The following is a 26,476-nucleotide window of genomic DNA, read 5'->3' as shown; positions in this document are numbered from 1 at the left end:
TCAACTTACATTTTCCAGAGTCATGTCTGTTGTATTTGAAGTTGTCCTGCTACGATATCTCTTCCTGGTACAATAGACACTGACAAGGGTGACTATCAGCATCAGGGCAAACACAGCAACGGTAGAAGATGCAGCGATGACAATGGTATCCTGGGTGGAGCCTCTCCTCTCACACCTTTCGCCCAGGAACCACCAGTCTTCCCCTGACAGACACCTGCACGTCGGAACATGACCCAGAGTTATGAGTTGATATTTCAGTCTGAAAATCTTCGCCATTAAGGGTGCGGCTCAACATTCGGGTCATTGGCATATGGAACTCAACTGGAGGGGAATGGATAGACTAGCTCCAGAGGGCCAGGCAAGGCCAGTGGTAAAGACATGGAATCACTGCTCATCTGGTACTCAAAATAGTGGCTCTGAGGTAGGAAAGGAAGGTGGTGTAGGTAACGGAGAAAATTTGGTTCTCAGTGTTTCAGTCCCTTAACCTCCCCCCTGTACCTCTTGGCCAAACTCATCCCAGAACTTCTGAGAACAATCTCCATCTAAAAAATAGTGACAGTCACACTTTACCGCCCAAGACTGTTGTGAGGACTTAATAAGGTCTATAACACATGAGGACTTTTTCAGGCAATTACAATACAATGTACTATTTCTTCATAAATAATTTTATTCTTCTTGTGGCTATCCAAAGTCCCAAATGGAGACCAAAAAATAAATATCCCATGAATGGCTTTGAGATGAGAATCAACTGATTTCACTCACAGAAAATATCAGTATCTAATCCTATATTGTGTAAATGATAACATTTCTAACAGGAGAGTGGGGAGATCTTGTCCAAGTTACCCCTTACCTGCACTCGGCCTTGCCATTTCGGACAACGCAGATGCCGTCGTTCTCACATTTGAAGTTTGTGCAGAGGTCATTGATGTTAGAGGTTGGGATTGGTGGAATTTGTGTAGAATTAAGGTGGGATATGTCTAAGGAGGGCAGAGGGAGAGCATGGACGGACATCAGTTTGACTTTAACAAGCATTTGATCCTTAAGTTTCAAAATAGATGCTTAGGTTTCCCAGCCAGTAAAATAATTAATAGGTAGAAATCTAGATACAGACAGGAACTGGACCAGCCTTTGGGGTCATCAACTGAACCACATGCTTACCTGAGCTTGGGCTTGCTTGAGCTAGAAAGGGTCTAAGCTCTTATAATCCACCCTCAAGGGACAGACATGAAGACAAAGCACAGAAATGCAAGGTGACTGATGGGCTTGCCCAAGGTCACAGGATTCTTGCTCAGGGAGAGCAAGTTGGTGGATATCTGACACAAGCTGCCAGGCCCCCCTAACAACCAGGGCTCTGATGCTTGTAGTGTTTTCTATTGCTTCTCATCCAAACAGTGTTGAACCGAGGTGATGAATATGTGACTTTTTCTCTGCTACATAAAAGTAGCAGTTGTTTGTCCCTCAACAAAGTTATTCTTTTTTTTTTTAATTTTTAATGACTTTATTTATTTTTTAACATTTATTCATTTTTTTGAGAGATAGAGTGCTAGTGGGGGAGGGGCAGAGAGAGACACAGAATCCAAAGCAGGTTCCAGGCTCCGAGCTGTTAGCACAGAGCCTGACGCGGGGCTCGAACTCATGAACCGTGAGATCATGACCTGACCTGAAGTCGGATGCCCAACCGACTAAGCCACCCAGGCACCCCAAAGATTTTATTTTTTTAATGTTAATTTATTTTTGAGAGAGTGTAAGTGGCAGAGGGACAGAAAGAGAGGAGGACAGAGGATCTGAAGTGGGCTCTGTGCCCACAGCAGTAAGCCTGATACAGGGCTCGAACTCACAAACCGTGAGATCATGACCTGAGCCAAAGTTGGAAGCTCAACCAACTCAGCCACCCAGAGGTGCCCCTAAAAGATTTTATTTTTAAGTAACCTCTATATCCAACATGGGGCTTGAACTTACAACTCCAAGATCGAGCGTTGTATGCTCTACCAACTGAGGCAGCTAGACACCCTGCAACAAAGTTATTATTGAATAATTTTTTCCAAGAAGTATCATCTAGATTTACTCTAATTGACACTGACATAAAAATTTCATGGGTTTTGGGGCAGCTGAGTGGCTCAGTCAATTAAGCATCCAACTCTTCTTTTTTTTTTTTAATGTTTGTTTATTTATTTATTTATTTAAAGAGTACTCATGTGGGCAGGGGTGGGGCAGAGAGAGGGAGAGAGAGAGAGAGAGAGAGAGAATCCCAAGAGTCTCCACATTCTCACAACTGTGAGATCATGACCTGAGCCGAAATCAAGAGTCAGACGCTCAACTGACAGAACCACCCAGGTGCCTCTACTATCCAACTCTTGGTACCAGCTCAGGTCATGAATCTCGCAGTCGTGAGATAAAGCCCTGCATTGGGCTCCATGCTGAGTGTGGAGCCAGCTTGGAATTCTCTCTTTCCCTCTCTCTGTGCCCCTCTCCCTGCTTATGCTCGCACGCTCTCTCTCTTAAATAAACTAAAAAAAGATTTCATGGATTTTAATTGCACCACCTTTCATCACAAACAAGATTCTGATTTACAGAGCTGTAAGAGGGTCTTTAATAGTAAATGACTTTAAATTGTGCTACATGAAACACGGAAACCACCAGTATTCCTGAAAAATGTATTTACTAGCTGCCGTGGGTAAGAAATTTAAAAGACAATAGATTAATGCTATTACTGACAAAATATATATGTGTATGCTTATATATGATACATAAAATATACATTTGTGTGCTCATATATATGTATATATGTATGAATATATATTTTAAAGACACAATAGAGACAGTTCATTTCCAGTTTCATTTCATGTGCTTGTGTGATATTTCTATTTCTGGAATCTTAGAGTATAATTTAGGGTATAGTAGCTATACTTTAACTTGTTTCTAGAGAAAATTTCTGTCCTAATTTTCCATTGCTCCATGTAGTGGTAATTAAATTCTTTATCCTGGAATGGTCACTGTTTTTATTTAAATTACTTTCCTATTGTTAATAATTTATGCCAGAAAGAAAAACTCCCACTCATGCCCATTTACTCCTATACCTAAAAATGGGACCCAGAAGAACGCAGTCAATAATCAATGGCCACGATGACAACAACAAAAATAGCTTGTATAAAACTATTTTTGCTGACATACCTTCCACGGTCAGTAGGATATAAACATCATCTCCTTTTATAAAATCTCTGCTTTTCAGCCTCTTGTAGGTTATAAAGGCAGCGGTTCCAAAGCCCATACCTCTTCTAAACTCCGTTCCATTAGGGAAAAAAGCCACTAATCCCACTTTGGATGGCCTGTCCCAAAAATAGTTTCCATTATCTGAAAAAGCAATTTATATTAATGGATTGTGTTTAGCATCATCATAGCTTTTTGTGGTAGGAAAGAACGGGCAATGTGAAACGCAATTAGGATAGAGCTCAAAATAATTAAATGATGCTATTGACCTGTGATGTATTCTCTGGCAAGTCACTGAAGCTTGTTCATTTATACTGTCCTAAAGAAAATGAGATTGCTAGTAAGGAGGAGCACATTCTGGAATCTGAGTGGAGAGATACCAAAAGTTTCCTAGATGCGGTATCACACGTATACTTCCTGACCAGTATAGAAACTCCCTCCCCATTAAAATCATTTCTCAGTTGCCTCGAGTCATAGGTGGTCCTTTTAACGAAGTTGAATCAATACGTTTCTGAGAGAGGTTTTTTTTATTGTATTTTTTAAGTAATCTCTACAATGTGGGGTTCAAACTCATGACCACGAGATTAAGAGTCACATGCTCTACCGACTGAGCCAGCCAGGTGTCCCGAGAGAGTTTTGAATATTAACATAGCACAATTCATCTCATTAACTGAATTATTCACCTAACAGCAAAGTCCTTCTAGAAGACAGTGAGAAGCACTGCTTCTGGGGAAAGGTGATGACCCACCCAACTTTGAGCCATTTTCAATGTCATTCAGGCAAAAATGCTTTGGGAAAAAAAAAAAGTGAAGAAATCTGAGCATCAAGTTCCTGCAATCCTCTTTGTGAATATTTTTTTTTTCCTAACAAGTTAATGGTTTTTCTTTTTCCTATGTCACATAGGTCCATTTTTTTTTTCATATATAGAATTCAGATTTGGCAATAATAGTCACCTTGCCATAATTTCATTTTTTATTAGGCTCCCAGAAGGCAAAGGATTATTAAAATTAGAAATGTGATCATTGCCTTCTGGGAGCTGTTCCTTTTTGAGACTGAAAAGATGGGGAATGATGTCACCATTGGCGAGCCCTCCAGAATTCTTTAGTAAGAAATTATGATCCATTCTCACAGCCTTCCCAACACTCCAGGAGCTCAACGTCTCTCCTCTCATCAGAAACCATCCCCTTCTACAAGAGCTGAATTTTGTCTGACAGTCCCAGTGGCGAGGGGTGGTTACTATTACTGCCCCAGTTTTACTGCTGAGGAAACTGAGGCTCCAAAAGACTATTTAATCAACATCACATAGCTAATGAGAAGCAAACCTTGGATTTTAACCGAGGCATGCCAGACTGCAAGACCAACACTCCTTGGACAACTGGAATTCAGGTATGATCAATTGCCAGGAATAGTCAGTGTCTTCTCTATTTTTCAGAGACAGTGCCTCTTGACATTCTTCACAATGGCCTGCCTGGGGTACTCTGTCCACACCTGCTGAAGCCCTTCCCTTCAATGTCTTGTGTTCCTAAAATCTGGGGCTCAGAAATCCCTAAGTACCTGACTGTGCAGTCTCTCATTCCCAAATTGTCCGTCCCTCCTAGACAAATGACCGTGTATTAGCAGTAAAGGAAATAAGCCACGAACCGGTGGTCATAAATGGGTCTGTAGTTATACTCCGCTGGTTGGACATACGCTGTCGAATGTCAGGATTTTGATCCAAGAGTGTCATCGTGGCTTGTTGCCAAGGACATGGCCATTGTAATTGATCATCATTGGCTCCAGAGATCAAGTGGAAATATATTCCTGCGTTAGTCGAATGATTCAGATTCAACTGAATCTGGAAGGCATAACCTTTAGAAGAATAAAATGGAGGGCTATATATGGTTTCATTCGAGCTGCCAATAATCTGTGTGAAATTCTTTATATGCCAGATATGATGAGGGCACTGTGTTTCTGAAAGATTGATGTCATCAAGAGACAGGCCACCCAATGATGCACCAGTGCCTCTGACCCCTCCAAATACCACTCTAAATTTGTTGGTCACTTTCAGTGTCACATGGTAAAGCTGCCAGCTTCCAATGGGTATATCTGCAAAAGAGACATTATTATTTCAAAGAAGACAAAGGACTACGAATCATGCGCAAATCAACATTAGAGTTTTAACCTTCGCAGGACAGATTATCATCCTAGAGCTATTGGTTCCTACAGGTCTGCAGTGTGTTTTTCTCACTTCTCCAGCCCAAGCCCACTCACTTCAAGGCATTTCTGTGGGGTCAACCTGCTCCCTGGAATATCTGGATGTTTATCTGCTTGTTTCTCAGGTAGTCACCTGTGTCCAGCGAAGGGTAAGCAAACACCAACATCTAACTTATGAGTATTCCATGCCCTAAATAGGGGTTGTCTCCCATTATATGTTAGTTAAAACTGATATCTACACTGTGCCCAGGATTCCTGGGATACTGAACCAAAGCCTTATTTATTTTTTTTTTTAATTTTTTTTTCAACGTTTTTTATTTTATTTTTGGGACAGAGAGAGACAGAGCATGAACGGGGGAGGGGCAGAGAGAGAGGGAGACACAGAATCGGAAACAGGCTCCAGGCTCTGGGCCATCAGCCCAGAGCCCGACGCAGGGCTCGAACTCACGGACCGCGAGATCGTGACCTGGCTGAAGTCGGACGCTTAACCGACTGCGCCACCCAGGCGCCCCGCCTTATTTAACGTATTTATAGTTTGACTGAAATACTTCCTTCACATGCCCAACTTTCAGCCAGTGTTTTGGCAGTATTACACAGAAATCCACCCAACCCTAGAAAGCCCACACCCACAATTGAGTCCTTAGATCATTTACCAGTGACTCAACATTATAAATATTTATCTAGTATTTGATAGCATCAGCCTTCTCCCCGGTGCATACTTCCCCCTTCGCTATCATCCCCTACCCTTAGCTAGCAGCACAGGCTATGTTATCTTGTCTTATTTTCTTACATCACATGCCCAAATAAGGAGCGATACATTTAAAAAATTTCAGAAGCCCCCAGGTAGAGAAAACAGCTCAGGAATTCATGTCGAACTGGTAGTTCACACGATGACTTCAAACTTAAACGTACTGGCACTTAATGTGAAGCACAATTATGTGAAAATAAGACAGAAATATCTAAATTACAGAAAATGCTATTGTCCATGGATATACTCTGGATTGAACAAAAATCTTTCACGAGAGATTCCACTTCATTAGTATCAGTACTGTTCATTTAAATTCTGTTAAATTCTTTCTCATAAGCAAGTTTCTTAAGTACCCTTTGTGCTATTGATCGTTAGTGATAACACCCACCCACAGATTGTTAATGGAAAGGATTAAATATATACTATATATAATGTGTATATATATATGTGGTATTATATATGGAATTGTACAGTATATATAATTACATTATATATGTACAGCATGTGATATACACATATATGTATATGTTTATATAAAATGATATTAAGACCTTATTGTAGGTGTTCACAAAAGAAAGTATCATCTGTGTTGCAGATTGTTTCCCATTGTTAAATGGGAGGAAAATGGTATGACACATAGCATAATGTAGATCGATTTTATAATAGGTTTTACTCAATTCATTCAAACCAAGTGGTCAATATGTGGAGAGACAGTGATAGAGTTGGCAGCCCACGGCCCCTCCCTTCCTGAAATTTCTTAACCATCTGCTTTTAAAGTTGGTCAACATGACCCATCTCTCTGCCACATGATTGGAATGAGTGTTGCTTTCTCTTCGCTCAGGAATTACTCTAGAAGTTGCACTTAACCCAAATCATAACAATTAGAATTCTTCACTGGGTTTGTTTTTTTTTTTCAAGCTAGAAATTAGAGGAAGTGTCCCTTTTCCAGGCTAATGGCACATTTGATTAACTGTAAGCTGGGAAGTAAAATACCCAAAGCACCAGTTTTGTGGACCGGGCCCATCTGACATAACATGAGAGGTCTCCAACCATGTTCAGGGACAGGTCCAGTCCTGCCCGAGGCCAGTTCCTTCCTCGTCCATCCCACAATTCGTTTACATTCAGTAATTCTTCCCATTTTGGCTAGTTTTCGTTATATTTGTATTATTAGCCAAGAACTGACCTCCTCAGTGCCAGAGACTTAAAGAATTAAGATGGCCTTATCTGGACTCAGACAATAAGAATGTCAATATTGTACCTTTTATTTCTTCCACAAGCGTTAGAGTACCATTCACGTGGTCTGCAGAATACTCCCTGATGTAGATGTTCAGTTGGTCGTTTTCACTTCCACTGTTATATAAATAAAACTGCAAGCACTGAAATCCTCTTTTAGGGTAGAATGTTCTACTTTCCAGTACTGCTGTGGCCCCCACACTTACAGAGCTACTGTTGAAATGCATGAAGAAACCAGAACCTGTTATGAAAACAAAAGCAGAATTGAGAGAAAACAGATACTAGATATAGGAATGCACGTCTTGTGGGCACAGTAGTTCCCCTCAGTACCCACTGTGTGTAAAACACTATATTGGACATTTAAATGAAGCTCCAGGAGCAGGCAGTTTCGAAAAGAGACATTAGGCCACCTTTTCCATACTATAGCTTTCAAAACCAGAAAAAAGCGTCACCTCCTTGGTCTAGTCTCTCTCTCTCTTTCTCTCTCTCTCTCTCTCTCTCTCTCTCTCCTCCCTCCCTCCTTTCTTTTCTCCTTCCTCTGGCCTATGGAGGACCACTACCCACTATCCAAATCTGCATTTGATTTGATTTGATTTGATTTGATTTGATTTTTTAACATTTTTATTTATTTTTTGAGAGACAGGGAGAGACAGAGCTCAAGGGGGCGAGGGGCAGACAGCGAGAAGGAGACACAGGATCTGAAGCAGGCTCCAGGCTCTGAGCAAGCGGTCAGCACAGAGCCTAATGTGGGGCTCGAACCCACAAACTGAGATCATGACCCAAGCTGAAGTCAGACGCTTAACCGACTGAACCACCCAGGTGCCCCTGCATTTTATTTTATTTTTAGTGTTTATTTATTTTGAGAGAGAGACAGAAAGAGTGTGAGCATGAGTGTGGGAGGGACAGAGAGAGAGGGAGAGAGAATCCCAAGCAGGCTCATGCTGTCAGAGTAGAGCCCAATGCAGGGCTTGATCCCACAAATGGTGAGATCACAACCTGAGCTGAAATCAAGAGTCAGACACTTAACCAACTGAGCCACCCAAGTGCCCCCTAATCTGCATTTTAAAAGAAAATTGTATTTTTATTGATGTATATTTGACATATAGCATGGTGCAAATTTAAGGTGTATAAGATGTTAATTTGACACATTTATATATTATAAGATGACTGCTACTGTAGCAATAATTAACAACCCCTAACATGTCACATAATTATTATTCCTTTTTTGTTGTAAGAATAATTAAGTTCCAGTTGTTAATAATGATTAGCATATAATATTCCTGTCTATAGTCACGACACTGTGCATTAGATTTCCAGGGCTTATTATTACTGATTGCAAGTTTGTACCCTTAACATCTGTCTTCTCCGCCGTCCCCCCCCCCCTGCACCCCACCATCCTCCAAGAAAGAAAAAGAAAAACACTTTTTGCTGTTAGGGACCTCAACCACTGCCTAGACTGGCTGAGCTCTCATGCAATGACCCTAAGTTTTGAAGTCTAGTTTTACATCTTTATTGCCAGAAGTGAGCAAATAAATAAAAATTGAGTACTTGTAGCCAAATAAATGACCATTTAATTTAAAACAAAATTATTATGGAAAAGGATACTCATCTGAAAAAAATTAAATCAATTGTACTTTGACTCTTCATTTTAAGGATTCTTGTAACAGGAGCATATAATCACAACCAGCTGGAATTCTGAAAGTGATTAATTCACAACATTGTGCCGTTGACTGCAAAGTGTCTTGTATCTGGCAAGCTTTGAGAAAACCACCCCACTGCCCTGTAGATAAGAGTCTTTCCGGGAGATACTGTCCCCTCCTGCTGTGGGCACGTATAGGTAGAGAGGCTTCACAGAGCCCAGTTCTGACTCACAGAAAGACAAGTCAGAGAGTAAAAGCAAAGAAATGAACCATGTCCTTACAAGGCACAGAACTGTTTCCTTAGTAGCAACTGAATGGGTTATCATTAATAGTTCAGATAGAAATTAGAGACAAAATCCGTCTTTCATGGCCAAGGAAAAGACTGGAGCCACCAAGTGTAAAATCTAGAAGTATCTCACTCCTGTTACCTTTGCACTGGCCCATGTTGGAGTGATCGCTCTCTGGGCCCCTGGGGACCTGGGAAGTCCGTTGCCAGTCAGCACTATCACCTGAACTTTGAATCATACCGCACACGTTTTCCAGTTCAAAGTTGCACGAGTCCAGAAAGCTCAAGGAAGAGGCTACAAAAGCAAAAACAAACAAACAAACAAACAAACAAACAAACCACACACACACACACACACACACACACACAGTTATTGACACTCCTACAACATGATAATCTAGGTAATAAAAACTGTCATGGAAGTACTGGGAATGCCAGGATGGCGTTAAAGGGAACACCTCGCTGATTCTGGAACGTGAGTCTACACTCTTCTCGTTACCCAGATTATTAAACAGCAACCCAGATTATAAAATCCCATTGATATGATGGCTCCTTCTTTAAAAATCGACATGGGGCATGTTACTATAGGACCCAATTTGTTTGTAGAGCTAAAGGCCAGAACTTCTAAGAAGAAAAATATTGCTTCCCAGGTATGGATTGGGATTTGGGTGTTTATACGTTTGTCATTTTTTTTAATATCAAACTTCAACTATAAAAACTATAATTATCAATTATCAAACCATAATTGCAGAAAAGCCAGCAATGCCGGACAAAATGGCACGGCACGTCATTTTCCCCTCCATGACAGAGAGACACAGAAAACATTTCAAAGAACCTGCCACATACAGCAATTATACAGTCGATTCAACTTTAAGAGATCATAGTCGCTGAAATCCATTCGCTGGCCGATCACATCCATGAAGTCTGAGATTCGTGTTACAATTGTTGGTTCTGTTCCATTTTGGAAAGCCGTCTTACTGTAGTGCATTACTGACGTGTAATCATAGGGAACATTCAAGGAGTCTGATTCTTGGTCATCGTAGGTGTTAAAATTGTGCTCTCTGCCTAAATGTTAAATTTAAAAAGATCTTTAATTACTCGATGTTCACAAAATTATAGCTTACCTTACTCTAGGCTTCCATCACTGCCCAAGATTGGACATTAGCATTTACTGTAAGGCTCTAAGAACTTCTATTAGAAAGGTACATTCTAAAAGGTGTTATCGACACAGTCAAGATCATTGGCAGGTGCTCGTGGGAGGGTGGGGCACCCAAAGCAGATGGAGGTGGAGGTAAGAGGACGTTGGGAAGTGTGGTGGGAAGGGACCTCGGAATGATAATACAGGCAGGAGTCCTTAGAAAGAACTGACGTACTCAGGGATTTCACGGTTACTGGAACACGTGTGCAAGTTTTTAAAACGAATACATTCAGAGAAGATACCCGGTTGTTTAGCATCACACTGATGAGCGTCTGGTTGCAACTTGAAATGGGATGATTTAGGGGAAACAGTGAGGTGGAACTGATCTCCAAAGCTTATAGATGTGTTATCAAATCTGGACAGAAGTTTCTGTCAAAGACCCAGGGAATCTTAAAGAGTGAGATGATGGATTGAAGCTAAGCACTTGTCTTGCTCCAGAAATCTTGTAGTCCGCTGCTGTGCCTTACCTCAGTTGAGATCACCAGACAGCAATATCACTGAGCTGTGATGTTCAGGGGTCTCAGTACCGAGCAACCCCCACAATGCCTCATAGGACAGCAATACCACTCCCTCCACCATACCCTCTGCAGGCAGGACAGATGGGGACACTAAGCGTCCTTGTGGAAAACATGAGCTTCAGTTGTACAATGTTATTAAGACATTTCTGACTTGGAATAGAAAGTCCCAAAAAGTTCCGGCTCATCAATTGCTGCAGTGTTTCCCAGTATGGGCTCCATAGAACAACAAACACAAATACTCAAAAAAAAAAAAAAAAAAAAGACGATGATCAAGTCAGTTCGCGAAATGCTTCTTATTTGGAGATTTACAATATGTGTTACTCTAATGGAGACTCTGAACAGTAAAGCGGTATCAGTAACTCAAGTTTAATGTATTTTAACCTAGGATTTCCCAAACTAATTGGACTGCGGATCTCTTTCCGCACACATCTGGGAGCATTTTGTGGGACAGCACTCCCTAAAAATGTGTTTTGGGAAACACCAGTTTCTTAGATCCCGTCCAGCTCCAATGCACCAGGGGTCTGGGGTATCAGTGCCCCAACAACCTTCAGGCACGTGAACTCGTGCACGTGAAGTAAAGCATCACTTCAGTTTTCCCATTATTAACGGTCGGCAGGAGATAGCACATGCTTAGAAATTCAGTTTGTGGCCCAAAATGTAAGAAAACAAAAGAAATGTACCTGACAGAATCCTGTCCCACATTATCATGACGTAGTCATCCCGATCGGAACGAGACTGCTCATGCCAGAACCCCAGGGCGTGGAGGAACTCGTGTTGAACTGTCGCTATTCTGTCACAGTTCTCCCCGATGGAGAGTTCTTGCTTCCCAACATGCATGTTGCCCACTGAAGACCAGCAGCTTACAGGAGAGTTCACGGGACAGAGAGAGAGGGTGTTCTCACCATGCAGGCCGAGGCCTCGGGGCACAATCCCCAGTGCCCGGTCCTCTCATTTAACCCACCTACATCCTTCACTCTTTTATCAGGACACTGCCTCCCTCTCATAACCTCACAGATCACATGATTTTTGGAGAAGTGGTCTTGCCACCAAATATTACACGGGAGCAAGGCATCTCCCGATCAACCAAGTCCTGATTTTTTCTAGAAATGTCCAAGTTTTTCACATGGTCCTTGGTATGTTGATGACCACTCATAAAGTTTTGTAGGTGTAGCAACCACATGGAATTGCCAAGCCCCAGGCAAATAATACTCAGTGTAACTCAAGCAGTAAGTGTAGTTAGGTTAAAATAAATTGAAATACGGAAAATCTACCCCCAAAACTAAGAGCACACTATATACAATGCACGTTAGCTAACTTGACAATAAATTATATTAAAAAAAAAAAAAAAGAGCATGGACTCAGGACTTAGCCATTCCTCTAGCTGAGCCCATTTCTTCATCTGTAAAATGGGAGAGAAAACCAGTACCTATGTTGCAGGTTAGCTCTGAAGACTAAATTAGTTAATACTTATAAAACTCTTAAAATAATGCCTGGCACAATTTAGTGCTACATGTTTTGAATTACACAATCAAATAAAAAATATCCAAAGCCTTTAAAAAAAGAGAAAGAGAAAGAAAAAGAAAATAAATTGAAATACATGTGCATACACACGTTTTACTGAAAGAGGGAAATAAAAACTATGTAAACTACGAATGGTTGAAGTTCATTAAGTTATGGGCTGGATGGCATGCAATCCCACCCTCCTTGTCTTAATGTGGGTAGTCTGGTTGCATGTGTGAAAATATTATTTTTATGGCTAGAGAAACTAGATGTAGTTTGTCTTTTATGCTCCAGCAAACAGCTAAGAAAGCCCCCACCCACCCTCAAGGTCAGGGACTAGGGCAATTGTTGTGACAGGCCATACCTGCAATGGTTGGCATTTGAACCCTTAGAAGACAAACTTTCCACCTTACCCACTGCCCTTGAACACTGATATATAGTTAGCTTCTCCAGTCCAAGGCTTGAAGTCAATGCATGTTTTTAGGCGATAGCGTTCAAATGCGTTAAGGATAACTCCCTTAGCATTCATTTCTGAAGGAAGAAAACCAACAAAAAATACACTTATTAACATTATCACCGTTGAACAATTCACCATGGAAATGGGCTATGCATTACATTGTTTATCATGAGTTAGTCCCTTCCTGAATGTTTAGTGTTTTATTTTTACCAAATTTAGTATTCAGTCCCAATTAAGTACGTATCATGTGCAAGTATTTGGTTCTTCTTCAGATCATTGATTTTGCCCCATATTTGTTTCTTTGGAACCACTAGAGGTGCGTTACCGAACAACAACAAAAACCATACCCTTACCTCAGAGCACAAATACCTTGGATCACAGGCAGCCAGAGTGAACCATCACTGTCACATGCTTCATCTGAGAAGCTACAGTATGTATTTAAAGCCTCACAGCAGAGCTTGTAATTTGAGGACCTTGAGATGGGAGTCCAGGAATATTCCGGAATGGTAGGTGCAGCATCCATATCTGTACTTCTATCATCTGTATCTATTCTGTATCTATATCATCTATATATCACCTATGTATTTATATCTCATCTGTGGCTGTCTATACCTATATCTGCAAAGTGCATTTCCTGGGGAAACTGTTCATAAGATTCTCAAGTGAGTTCAGGACCCAAATTAGAGTTAACCATTGTTTCAAAAAAGGCAGAGGCATGAAAGCAACAAAGACATTCAGGAAAAGAAGCTTGGAGGGCAAGCCCGGAGGAAGGGGTTCCTGGGAAGGATGGTGGTTCCTGGGAAGTGGGAGACAGTGTGGCCAAGTGGAAAGCACTTGGACTCTGAGCCAGAGACGCCTAAGTTCTTTCCCATCCTCATCACTTTTGATGCGTAACCTTTGCCAATTCAATTCACCTTCAGAGTTTTCTAAAATTATCAGCTAAGTGAGGAAATAAAATCAACTTTGCAGGCGCAAAGTTAAGCATCAGACTCAGCCAGTTAGGTGTTGGACTGTTGGTTTCAGCTCAGGTCATGATCTTGAGGTTAGTGAATTCAAGCCCCACATTGGGCTCTGTGATGGCAGCTGGCAGTGTGGAGCCTGCTTGGGATTTTCTCTCTCTCTCTCTCTCTCTCTCTGCCCCTCCCCGACTCACGCTGTCTCTGTCTCTCTCAAAATAAATAAATAAACTTAAAAATAAAATAAAATAAGGGGTGTCGGTTAAACATCTGACTTCGTATCAGGTCATGACCTTGCGGTTCATGAGTTCGAGCCCCGCATCGGGCTCTGTGCTGACAGCTCAGAGCCTGGAGCCTGTTTCAGATTCTGTGTCTCCCTCTTTCTCTGACCCTCCCCTGTTCATGCTCTCTCTCTGTCTCAAAAAAAATAAAATAAAATAAACATTAAAAAAAATTTTTTTTAATAAAATAAAATCAACTTTTCAGGAGATAATGTGAGGATAGGAGAAAGCAGAGAGGCAGTTCCAAGTAAAATGAGCATTTATCGAATGTTCATTTCCTTCCTCCCTTCTTACATGACCATTGCACTTTTGAAAACAATTAGTAGGAAGGTCCTCTGTTTCGGTGAGGATCAAGAACAGGACTCACATAGGGGACCCTAAAATCCATATGAATTTATATGAGGCACCCAAAATTCCACCTTTTATAATACCACACAAATAAAACATGTTCATTGCAAGTAAGTTAGAAAATGCAGATAAACAAAAAGAAGGAAATTATAAAATCTTATCCCTTCAGAAATAATCAGCCACTCTCATCAAGCTTCTTGCTTATAGGTTATATACTCACAATATACACATATTTTTTAGAAAATACAAATCAGTCTACATATTTTATAAACTATGTGTTTCACTAAATAGTATATCATTAAAAGCTTTATCAAGTGTTCTTTTTATCATTTTAATGGCTACCTTATATGGCTGTAACATATACAAGTAACTTCTTATTGTCAGATATTTAAAGTGTTTTCTGGATTTTCTGTACTATAAATATCATGTTTGCATTCTTATCTCAAATCTAACACTTCCTTACAATAAGACATGATGATACCCACCACCACAAGCCTGTCTTAAGGACAGACTGTAAAAGGAGCATGCAGGTCTAGGCCTTTTATCAAAGTTTAATGAGGATAGCTTTTTTTTTAAATTTTTTTTTTTATCTTTGAGAGACAGAGAGTGACAGAGCGGAGTCGGGAAGGGGCAGAGAGAGGCAGACACAGAATCCGAAGCAGGTTCCAGGCTCTGAGCTGTCAGCACAGAGACCAACGCGGGGCTCAAACTCACAGACCGTTAGATCATGACCTGAGCCCAAGTCGGATGCTTAACCGACTGAGCCACCCAGGCGCCCCACGAGGATAGTTTTTACCCTTCATTGAATTGAGAGTCAAATAAGGAAACATATGTGAAAGGGATATAGCCCTCTACCAAGATAATTTACTGTGTGCCTTCATTACCAAAGGCTAATTATCTTTGACTCATAGATGCGGGAGCCCCCCCACCCCGCCCCCAACCCCGGGATCATGAAGGCTAAAGCAGGTCCTAGATAAGCCTAGGAATTAACCAAGCAGCTGCTCAGGATTATTTTTCTCTTTAGCCCTTTCAGGTTTCTAGCAACTTGATTTTCATTTCCATCCCCCCTCCTTTTACCCTGTCTGCTCTCTACCTGCCCCACACACGTCAAGTCTGACACCCAGGCAAGGAATGATCACTTATTCACAGGAAGCTATCCATGGCTGCCTCAAGAGTCACCCCTTCCAGAAAAGCTGCATATAACAGCCAGGTAACACCCGGAATGTAAGCAAAAAGACTAAAGCAGAATTGAATATGTTGGTTAAGAGCGATTTCTGGAGAGCCCGAAGTCACTTCCAGTAAATCCTTCATAGGTATTTACTAACCCTTCATAAGTATTTACTTTTGCTACCTGTAAGGGTGGCTTTGCTTAGTGATTTCCTCAGTCAGAGTCATTTCAAGATGGTATAAATTTCAGAAATATGAGGAAATCCTCTTCTCACTTTAAGCATAGAGAGTAAGTTCAATGCTACAATATTAAACAGGGGTAAAGTATTTTCCAAATAAGAAAAAATCAAAATCATGGAATTAAAAAAATGACCTAAAAATTTGGGGTTTAATCATATTATAAAACTAGCACAAAATAATGCTGTAATATCAATTGAAAAAAGCAGATTAAAAAATTTAAAACGGGGGCTCCTGGCTGGTTCAGTCGGTGGAGCATGTGACTTGATCTCTGGGTCATGAGTTCACGCCCCAAGTTGGGCACAGAGTTTACTCTTAAATAAAGAAAGAAAGAAAGAAATAGAATAAAAAATGAAACAAAACAACTTAAAAATTTTTTAAGTTTATTTATTTTAAGAGAGAAGTTGGAGGGGCAGAAAGAGAGGGAGAGAGAGAGAGAATCCCATTCTGCATAGTCAGTGCGGAGCCTGATACAGGGCTCAAACCCACAAACCATGAGACCGTGGCCTGAGCTGAAGTCAGACGCTTAGCTGAGTCACCCAGTGCCTCTAAAAAAATTTTAAAACACTATAGTTATACCCATATAAAAATGTACACAGTTTGGATGGTAAGATCTGGACTGAATTTTTTACCTGACATGTTTGATTCGTATGTGTTTATCAATTTATTTTCATATTTTTATTTTTTTTTAGTAAACTCTATGCCCACCGTGGGGCTCAGACTCACATCCTTCGGATCAAGAGTCACATGCTCAAGGAAGCTGGGTGGCTCAGTTGGTTAAGCGACTGATTTCAGCCTAGATCATGATCTCACCATTCCCGAGTCTGAGCCCTGCATCAGGCTCTGTGCTGACAGCTCAGAGCCTGAAGCCTGTTTCAGATTCTGTGTCTCCCTCCCTCTCTCTCTGCCCTTCTCCCACTCACACTCTGTCTCTCTCAAAAATAAATAAACATTAAAAAAAAAAAAAAGAGTCACACGTTCTACCAACTGAGCTAGTCACCCCAGTTTATCAATTTAGTTTTAAAAATATTTATTAACTGCCTATAAAATGTCAGAGACTATGCTAATCCTCAGATTTGCAAGATGAAAAATAGCTCTGGGCCTCAAGGCATTCACTATGTTGTTTTATAATGTGTAAAAACAGGTACATAAAGCTCATAAAGTTACAATAGCTTTGGTTAAAATTCAGGGCAAAAGTAGCCAAGAGATACAATGAAATTTAAAGCTCACTGGTATTTCATAGAACACCTTAGGAGAACAATTTTTCTAATTTTTATAAATAATTTGAAAATAAAAGAATTTTTATATTTTTAATCAAAATATTAAGACCAAAAAACATTATAAATATTTAAAGGCATTCAGATTCCCCCCCCCCCCCCCCCATTCCTAAAGTCAGTGACTATCTTTCCCTTCCACATTATAGTTTCTAATCCCACCTCTGGCCTTGGCTTTTTCTACCTCCTCTTGGTTTTTCATCTATGTTTCTGGCCAGTCCTCCCTTCTCAGTCACTTCTAACAGATCCTCCGTCTATATCAATCCCAGAAAGTTGTTCTCCCAGCTGAATTCCAATCTTGGCCATCTTCTCACTCAATACAATCTTCTTGGGCCACTCAATACGCTCCATCTATCTAAGGAGTACGTGTTATATGCAGGGCACCGTGCAAGGGGCTCATCGCACCAGTGGCTTCAACCACCTCCCACAGCCTAAGAACACCCAAATCTCTCTCTATCCTGAATGATTAGGCTGTACACCAACACTTCATATGATCTCTCCACCACAGTGGGCTTGATACATTTCGATCTCTGCATGCCAGTTTCCACCACACTTCTGTATCTCACCCTCTTTCAGACATATTCCCTCTTCTTGTTACAGGCACTACCATGCACTCAGTTGCCTAAGACTGAATCCTGGGCACCAGCATCTCTTTACCTCGATCCCTTTTCTTGCAGTCAATCGCTAAATCTAACAATTGCCTCCTAAGGCTGTCTTAGAATTGTCCATTCTTGTCTATCCTCGCTGAGAGAGACTTGGTTCAGAAACTCTCAATCCTTCCCTGAATTTCTTCTATAGACTCCTTATTTGATCTCTTTTCCTTCCCCCCCCCCCCCCACTAATGATACATCTTCTCTACGGCAACTAGCTTGATCACAATCTCACACCCACATTAAAACTTCTGGAGGTTCCGTGTCACCATCAGTATGCACACCAAGTTCTTTAATGTGGGAAACACTCAAGTCTTTCCAAACTAGATTCTGCCTACCTGTTCAACCTCACTAACGCCCCATTTCCAATCGAAATTCCAGTTAAGGGTTTACCCTTTCCCCATGCCCTTGCGCATAGTGGTCCATCTGCCTGGAGCACCCTTCCCTTGCTATCAGAAGCCGTGCTGGCCCGCATGACGCCTTTCCGCGGATTATTACAAAGGAGCACTTTGTCTGGGCAGATGCTGCAAGTCTTGACGTGGCAGGTAGTAAATAGCACTTCATGCAAAGAAACAAATGCCTCTTGAACGAAATGCAAACCTGATTTCAGTCCCCCTTCCCCCTTCCCAGGCGCCTATGTACCATGTACAACTTGCATAAATGTCCTGGTAGCCCTGCTACGTAGTGTCACCTGCCCCCTGATGCCTTTACATCTAGGCTGAGTCACATGCCCCTGCAATGTGCTCCCACAGCTTTTCAACATGTCATTAAGCAAAATATGTATCCCGTTCTATTATAATTAACTTTTGGCCGATCTGAATCTCCACTGAAATGTATGAACTTTAAGAAAACTTTCCAGGGGCACCTCAGTGGCTCAGTTGGCTAAGCATCTGAGTCTTGATTTTGGCTTAGGTCATGATCTCACGGTTGTGAGACTGAGCCCCATGTTGGGCTCTGAGCTGACAGCTCAGAGCCTGCTTGGGATTCTCTCTTTCTGCCCCTTCCTGCTTGTGCGCTCGCTCTCCCTCTCTCTCTCTTTCTCTCTCTCTCCCTCCCTCCCCAAATAAATAAATAAACTTAAAAAGAAAAGAAAAGAAAAGAAGAGTTTCCCAAACAACAGTTCCTAAAATGATTCTGGCAACTGAAACCATAAGTAAAATGAGGACCACATTTAGAGTTTTCCTTTGCAATTAAATTTCTTCTATACTGTCTTTTGTTTTGGATTGGGTTCTTCTGACTTTTTTAGTGTTAAAATATTATTTATGTTATGAAAAGATGATGATAAAGATAGTGGGTTCTTATTGTTGGGTAAGTTCCTCGCTTGGCAAAATAAAATTTTGGCAAACCAATGCCAGTCCCTAAAGTTTTGTTTGGTTGTTTTATGTCTGCTTATTTTGGGTTTTTTTAATATAATGTTTGTTCATTTTTGAGAGAGAGCCAGCAAGGGAGCGTTGTGGGCGAAGGGGCAGAGGATCCGAAGCGGGCTCTGCACCAACAGCAGCAAGCCCGATGCGAGGCTGTAACCTACAAACTGTAAGATTGTGACCTGAGCTGCAGTCGGACACTCAGCTGGCCGAGCCACCCAGGAGCCCCTGGTTGTTTTTGTTTTCAACTCATACGTAAAACCTGACCATAGAGGAAACCGCTGCTTTCAAATAAAGACTACCTTCCTGATCTTTGTGTCCCCAGCAGCCAACACAAAGTAGGCTCTCCATAAATGTTGGTTGCGTTAATCCCTTTCTTGGTCAAAATTCAGCAAATATTTCAGACAAAATCACTGTGGTTCTTTTCATTGTTCATTTTGCTTATTTTTATAAGTAAATATTTGTCCATAGCCACATAAAGCAGCAAATAAACAGATCCTGAAAGCCCGTAAGAGCCTACTCGTGAAAATACTGTGATTATATTCTGTCAGGAATATACATCAGTTATGGATTCTCCAAGGTATATACTAACCCAAGCTATCTTCTAGAACATATGGGATGGTATGAGGCCATCTGTATTTTTCTCCGATGATGGAATTTCTATCTTGTGCCTGTCAAAAATAAATGTGAAGGGTTAATTAAATGAATCGGGCAAAAACCTAGGGAACAATGAATAGTTAATCTAGAAATAAATGAAATTTAAAATGTAAGAAAATAAGTAGGTTTAAGTAGGATAAATTTAAAGGTAGTGGAAGAAGGCTGCTAGTTCTGAGGGGCGAATACACTCGGTATGTTCTGAGTCTGTTTTGAGGCCAGTAGCCTAAAGAGTTAAGACAGAAAAGAGACGCAGTAAGAGAGAAGGAGAGGAGATGGGAGGACAGTGGGCAGGAGTTAAATTATGCAAGTTCTTGAAGGCTGCGGGTAAGTTTGGCTACTATTCTACATGCAGTAGGAAGCTGTTGAAGAGTTTCAAGCCCGGAAGTGAAAGGATATCATTGCTGGTTGAAAAGACCACTTTGTGGGGCTCGTGGGTGGTTCAGTCGGTTAAGCATATGACTCTCGGTTTCGGCTCAGGTCATGATCTCATGGTTCGTGAGATCAAACCCCACATTGTGCTCTGCATTGACAGTGCGAAGCCTGCTTGGGATCCTCTCTCTCTCTCTCTCTCTCTCTCTCTCTCTCTCTCTCTCCCTCTTTGCCCCTTCCCACTTGTGTTCTTGCTCTCTCTCTCAAGATAAACAAACTTAAAAAATAAATAAATAAAAGACTACTTTGCTGGGGGGGGGAGGTGGGGAAGGGACAGGGAGAAAAAAATTATAGGGGAGCAATATTTGAAATAGAGAGACAAATTAAAGTGGGTTATTTGGGGCATGTGTTGCATTGGAAATGACAGAACTTACTGATGGATCTGATGGAGGGGTGAGAGAAAGAGCAGAAGCAAAGGTGACTCCTGGATTTTTTACTTATTCAGAGGAGTAGGGTGATGACTTTGCCAAGAGCGAAGGTCAAGGAGGAGCAGTTTGCATGAAACTGGTGTCCAGTTGAGAATGCCTTACATGTGAGGCACCTCATAAATGCGGAAATGGAATTGACCAGTTGGCACCTGGATAGACAAGTCTGGAGTGCAGGAGAAGGAATGGATAAGAGTCACACCTTTGGAGTCATCAGCAGAGACATGACGTTTAAAGCCCTTGGACAAGGTGAGATCCAAAGGGAAAGTGTACAGATAGAACAAGCCCAAGACTAAACCTGAGACACTGCAGCTCTGCTTCTTGAGTTGAAGTTCCCAGCGGAACTACCTGTAAGTAATCTATGCTCATCCATGTGTCATATACTCTTCACACATAGATTTGGCAAGATCTTTACTTGGCAACACTATCTTTAGCTGTCAGGATAGAAGTCACAAAATCTATCTTTTACAGTAAAAAGTCTGATTCATTGATATGTTTAAAAATTCAGTTTAAGTTGGCCTCAACAAGATTAATCAGGGAGGTTTTATTTAAAAATGAAAACATCAGGGCACCTGGGTGGCTCAGTTGGTTAAGCACCTGCCTCTTGGTTTTGGCTCAAGTCATGATTTCACAGTTCATGAGTTCAAGCCCTGTACGGGGCTCTGTGCTGACAACGTGGAACCTGCTTGGGATTCTCTCTCTTCTTCTCCCTCTGACCCTCCTCTGTTCCCTTGTGCTCTCTCTCAAAATAAATACATAAAATTAAACAAATGAAAATAAAAATGAAAGCATCATATTGTCCCAATAATGAAAATTCATCAGACCAATAAGATCAAGGCATACATAGTGAGTGACGATGGCTTTAACCACACAGAAATCTGAGTAATGGATAATGAAGGCATTATTATCCAAGTCCCTCAGGGTATAATGTATTTATTGAGTACATCTGTCTCTATGATGCTGTATCTCTAGAGACAGTTGGGCTTAACAAAGCCCATGTTGTCCAATCATTCTCATATACTCTGTACTTTAATTTGCAGTAATTAATTTTTTTTTCAAAGTTTTTTTATTTTTATTTTTGGGACAGAGAGAGACAGAGCATGAACGGGGGAGGGGCAGAGAGAGAGGGAGACACAGAATCGGAAACAGGCTCCAGGCTCCGAGCCATCAGCCCAGAGCCTGACGCGGGGCTCGAACTCACGGACCGCGAGATCGTGACCTGGCTGAAGTCGGACGCTTAACCGACTGCGCCACCCAGGCGCCCCTAATTTGCAGTAATTAATAGAAGATTCTTCCTTGCTTTGTTTCAACTCACCCCATCAAGTCTGATGTCTCCCTCAAATAGATCCAGCCCCAAATCTAAGAGGGAAGATAAAAATTCACGTTAGCAAATTGGATTCAAACCCTCTACTTACTAAAATATGTAAAAAAGAAAATCTACAAACCTTCATTGATATCAAATATATCTTGATCAATTCCACCATCAACATCTTTAACTAAAGGAAAGAGAAAAACACATTGAGCATTATGTTTTGAAAGAAGACAATCTTTATCAATTACCAAATTAAAAGTAAGGAAAGTTCTTTGTATCAGGTAAATGACTACTAGGTTCTGATTCAACATACATTGATTGATTGATTGATTGATTGACTGATTGACTGATTGAGAACCTGTCATGAGCCAGGCTTGGGGCTATGGGGCTTTTGCATATATGCTTTTGTCCTATCCATGTCCCTTGAATGTCAAATGACTTCAGGAATAAGAAATTGGTCACTCTGTATAATATTAAACTGAATTTGAAAGACTAGACTAGATGACTAGATTAAATGAGAAGCAAATGTTTAAATCTGGTCAAACCAGCCCAATCTACCCATTTGTATATATCCCTTTGCTAGTAACATATCTTGGAACTCTCAAGCAAAAGTCCTAATTTAAATTTGAATTACTCTTGTAAGTTGCAAAGGAGTAAATAATAGGGCCAAATCTCTAAGGGTACGACAGAATAGGATGGACATCGGGTCCACCTGATTTGATGCAAAATAGCAAAAGTAGTAATAGCAAGCATTTATGGGATGTCTCATGTGAGTCATTGTGTTTGGATTTTCCTATATCACCATCTGTTTTTCTGCTGGGTATGTGGAACCCTGGAACAGGAACAATAAAACAGTTCTCAATAAATCAAAAGAAGCCAGTGTTTGACTAAAGTTCAATGCAATTATACAATTATGCATACGTAATTATGCATTGTGCCTAGCATTAAATGTGTCCTAAGTTATTCTGTCCTGTTGTTCTATCATCCACACAACTTTCTGTTACTATAACTTAGAACAAAACTCAAAATAGACTCACCAAAGTTTTCTGGAGTTGGCTGAGAAACAAACACATAAAAAAAAAAAAAAAGGCATTATTATGACACCCATGACATAAAAGATCTTCTTGGTTCCAATTTATATCTAGTAATTTGTAGAGGGAGGGGAGTTCTTTAATATTAATATATTAATAATTTCTGGCTTATATCTAAGACAGCTAATTTGGAGTCTAAAATAATTTTTGGATGAAAGGGTCTTATCTCATGTAAAAAATAAAATTGGCTGTTATATGGATTTGAAGGTGAAAGAAACAAGGAACTAACTTCACAGATTGAAAAGAAGGCAGCATGTAAGACTCCAGCCCTCAGATAAATGTTCACTTTAAACATGATTCTCTGAAGGATTCATGGAGCAATGTTTGAAAAACCTAATAATTTATCCTCATTGTTGAAATATTATTGTAATTTATAACAACCCCTTATAAAGAAATTTTATTGAAGACCTCATTAATCATGGTTTACTTTCACGTTTTTCTCAAGACGCTGCTTGAGAAATGTTAAGAAAAAAAAAATCAATGGATATACTTTGCAATTAAAAAAAAACCTTAAGGGGCGTCTGGATGGCTTAGTCAGTTAAGTGTCCAACTCTTGATTTCAGCTCAGGTCATGATCGTATGGTTTGTGAGTTCAAGCTCCACATGAGGCACTGCACTGACAGCGTGGAGCCTGCTTGGGACTCTCTCTGTCACTCTGTCCCTTCCCTGCTCAGGTGTGTGCACTCTCTCTCTCAAAAATATAATAAACGTTAAAAAAAACATACACACACTAAGGAGCGCCTGGGTGGCTCAGTCGGTTAAGCGTCTGACTTTGGCTCAGGTCATGATCTCACAGTTTGTGGGTTCGAGCCTCGCATTGGGCTCTGGGCTGACAGCTCAGAGCCTGGAGCCTGCTTTGGATTCTGTGTCTCCTTCTCTCTCTGTCCCTCCCCCGCTCTTGCTCTCTCTCTCTCTCTCTCTCTCTCTCAAAAATAAACATTAAAAAAAAAAAGCACTTCTGAAAATAGGTTCTCTACAAGTGACCAAATGAAAAACCTAGACTATATGCCCAATGGAAAAAATGAAGTAAACCTGAGAAATTTCTTTTTTTAATTTTTTTAAATGTTTATTGATTTTTGAGAGAGAAAGAGAGCACAAGCAGGGGAGGAGCAGAGAGAAAGAGGGAGACACAGAATCTGAAGCAGGCTCCAGGCTTTGAGCTGTCAGCACAGAGGCTGACACAAGGCTCGAACCCACGAACTGTGAGATCATGACCTGAGCTGAAGTCAGATGCTTAACCGACTGAGCCACCCAGGCACCCCTTAAACCTGAGAAATTTCTTAGGGAAGTCTAGAGTCTAGTGAGAAAGCTCATGGGACTGGCAGGCAGCAGGTCTGGGTTTTACGCCTGGTTCCACCAATTCACGGCAAGTCAGTTCACCTTCCAGAAACTCAGACTATCTGTAAAATAGGTTAATACAGCTTACATATCTAAATACCAGAATCATATGGACTGTTTGGCAAGCAGTAGGAATGAACTGGTTGGATAGTTACTCCTCTTGATATGAAGAAGTGCCTGTTTGTCTCACACATTAGCCACACGTAGGCACACTCACAGAGGAATGCTAATGTGCCTAATGATAAAAGTCATCAAGAGGTGCCTGGGTGGCTCAGTCAGTTAAGGGTCTGACTTCAGCTCAGGTCATGATCTCATGGTTTGTGAGTTCAAGCCCTGCATCGGGCTCTGTGCTAACAGCTCTGCTTCAGATTCTGTGTCTCCCTCTCCCTCTGCCCCTTCCCTGCTCATGCTCTCTCTCTTAAAAATAAATAAACATTAAAAAAAATTTTTTTAATTATCAAGTATTTGTTCATAACTACAGTTATAATGTGTCTTAAATGGCATCTCTTGTTCTCAATGTTGTAGGTCCCGTTCATAGAATATCAGCTCAATATAATAACTTATTTTAAAATCACAACTAAAATTCCCCCTAGGCATTTTGGTTTTTAACCCCCTAGGTTTTTTTGTTTTTTTTTTTTTAATTTTTTAATTTTTTAATTTTTTTAATATATGAAATTTACTGTCAAATTGGTTTCCATACAACACCTAGTGCTCATCCCAAAAGGTGCCCTCCTCAATACCCATCGCCCACCCTCCCCTCCCTCCCACCCCCCATCAACCCTCAGTTTGTTCTCAGTTTTTAACAGTCTCTTATGCTTTGGCTCTCTCCCACTCTAACCTCTTTTTTTTTTTTTTTTCCTTCCCCTCCCCCATGGGTTTCTGTTAAGTTTCTCAGGAACCACAAAAGAGTGAAAACATATGGTATCTGTCTTTCTCTGTATGGCTTATTTCACTTAGCATCACACTCTCCAGTTCCATCCACGTTGCTACAAAAGGCCATATTTCATTTTTTCTCATTGCCACGTAGTATTCCATTGTGTATATAAACCACAATTTCTTTATCCATTCATCAGTTGATGGACATTTAGGCTCTTTCCATAATTTGGCTATTGTTGAGAGTGCTGCTATAAACATTGGGGTACAGGTGCCCCTATGCATCAGTACTCCTGTGTCCCTTGGGTAAATTCCTAGCAGTGCTATTGCTGTAACCCCCTAGGTTTAAAACTTTGGGTTGGTCTACGGTACAAACTACCTGTCACTGTAGAAAGATTGGTCTAACCTGACAAAGAGGCAGACGAGAAACCCCATGCTACAAAACTGTAAGCGATGGCTTTGCCTGTGACATCCACCATTCATGTCTTACGGCACCGCAACAGTAATATGCATTTCACTCGGCAGTAAAAAATGGAATGCTTTTCAAATTGCACATTTTCCACCTTATCAGGAGAAAACTTGTTACACAAAAATGAAACTGAAAGAAATTTAACTTTATGTCCATGTCCCTGACTCTGTCTGACGGGGCTGCTTCTCACCCCGTGACCCTGCCTGCCCCAGCTCGCCCCACTCATTTCATCAACATCTTGAAATTCCTAAAAAGCAAAAACATGAACAAACAGGCAACAGGCCCCCAATTTTTCTCATTGTTTTCCAAACACAGTTTCCTTACCAAGCCAGGAACCAGGAAGAGAATGGCAAAGAACAGAAACCAAGGCAGATACCATGAATCCATGTTGTGGCTTCCAGTTGAAATGTGCAAACTAAGAAAGTCAGAGTAGCATTTACTTCTTAAAAGGCAAACGTCATAATTTATAGCCTTTGATCTCAAAGATCCATCTTGCAGGTCAGCTCGCTGTAGTAGTATTACCTGCAGTCAGAGAGTTAAAGTCCAGTATCCTGAACACAGCTCTGCAGCCTTGTTTGTTGGCTTTTTTTTTTTCCCCCTGAGTCAACATTCAGTAGTTAAGTGC

At 40.9% G+C, this 26,476-nt stretch overlaps 1 protein-coding gene across 1 annotated transcript; it reads right to left on the bottom strand.

The window, feature by feature from the left end:
• On the bottom strand, positions 1-26,238 carry MEP1B (meprin A subunit beta). Its single transcript, XM_042909686.1, has 14 exons — positions 26,176-26,238; positions 23,118-23,136; positions 22,214-22,258; positions 22,084-22,127; positions 19,850-19,928; positions 12,937-13,054; positions 11,704-11,882; positions 10,154-10,372; positions 9,450-9,602; positions 7,407-7,622; positions 4,849-5,292; positions 3,172-3,351; positions 851-977; positions 1-214 (listed from the first exon to the last, which is right to left on the bottom strand). The coding sequence occupies exons 1-14, from the start codon at positions 26,236-26,238 to the stop codon at positions 1-3; spliced, it is 2,100 nt and encodes a 699-aa protein (XP_042765620.1).
• Between the last annotated feature and the right edge of the window lie 238 nt (positions 26,239-26,476).

Source organism: Panthera leo, chromosome D3, assembly GCF_018350215.1.
Source record: "Panthera leo isolate Ple1 chromosome D3, P.leo_Ple1_pat1.1, whole genome shotgun sequence".
NCBI classification, from domain to species: domain Eukaryota; kingdom Metazoa; phylum Chordata; class Mammalia; order Carnivora; family Felidae; genus Panthera; species Panthera leo.
The sequence above is the reverse complement of the archived record's forward strand: the minus strand, read 5'-3'. Positions and strand labels throughout refer to the sequence as shown.

Excerpts from the sequence above, each read along its gene's own strand:
- MEP1B (XM_042909686.1), bottom strand. The coding sequence starts at position 26,238 with ATGGATTCATGGTATCTGCCTTGGTTTCTGTTCTTTGCCATTCTCTTC. Across the intron at positions 13,055-19,849 it reads TGTTCTAGAAGATAGCTTGG|AAATGAATGCTAAGGGAGTT; the intron begins GTTAGTATATAC and ends TTCTTCCTTCAG. Across the intron at positions 215-850 it reads AATGGCAAGGCCGAGTGCAG|GTGTCTGTCAGGGGAAGACT; the intron begins GTAAGGGGTAAC and ends TCCGACGTGCAG.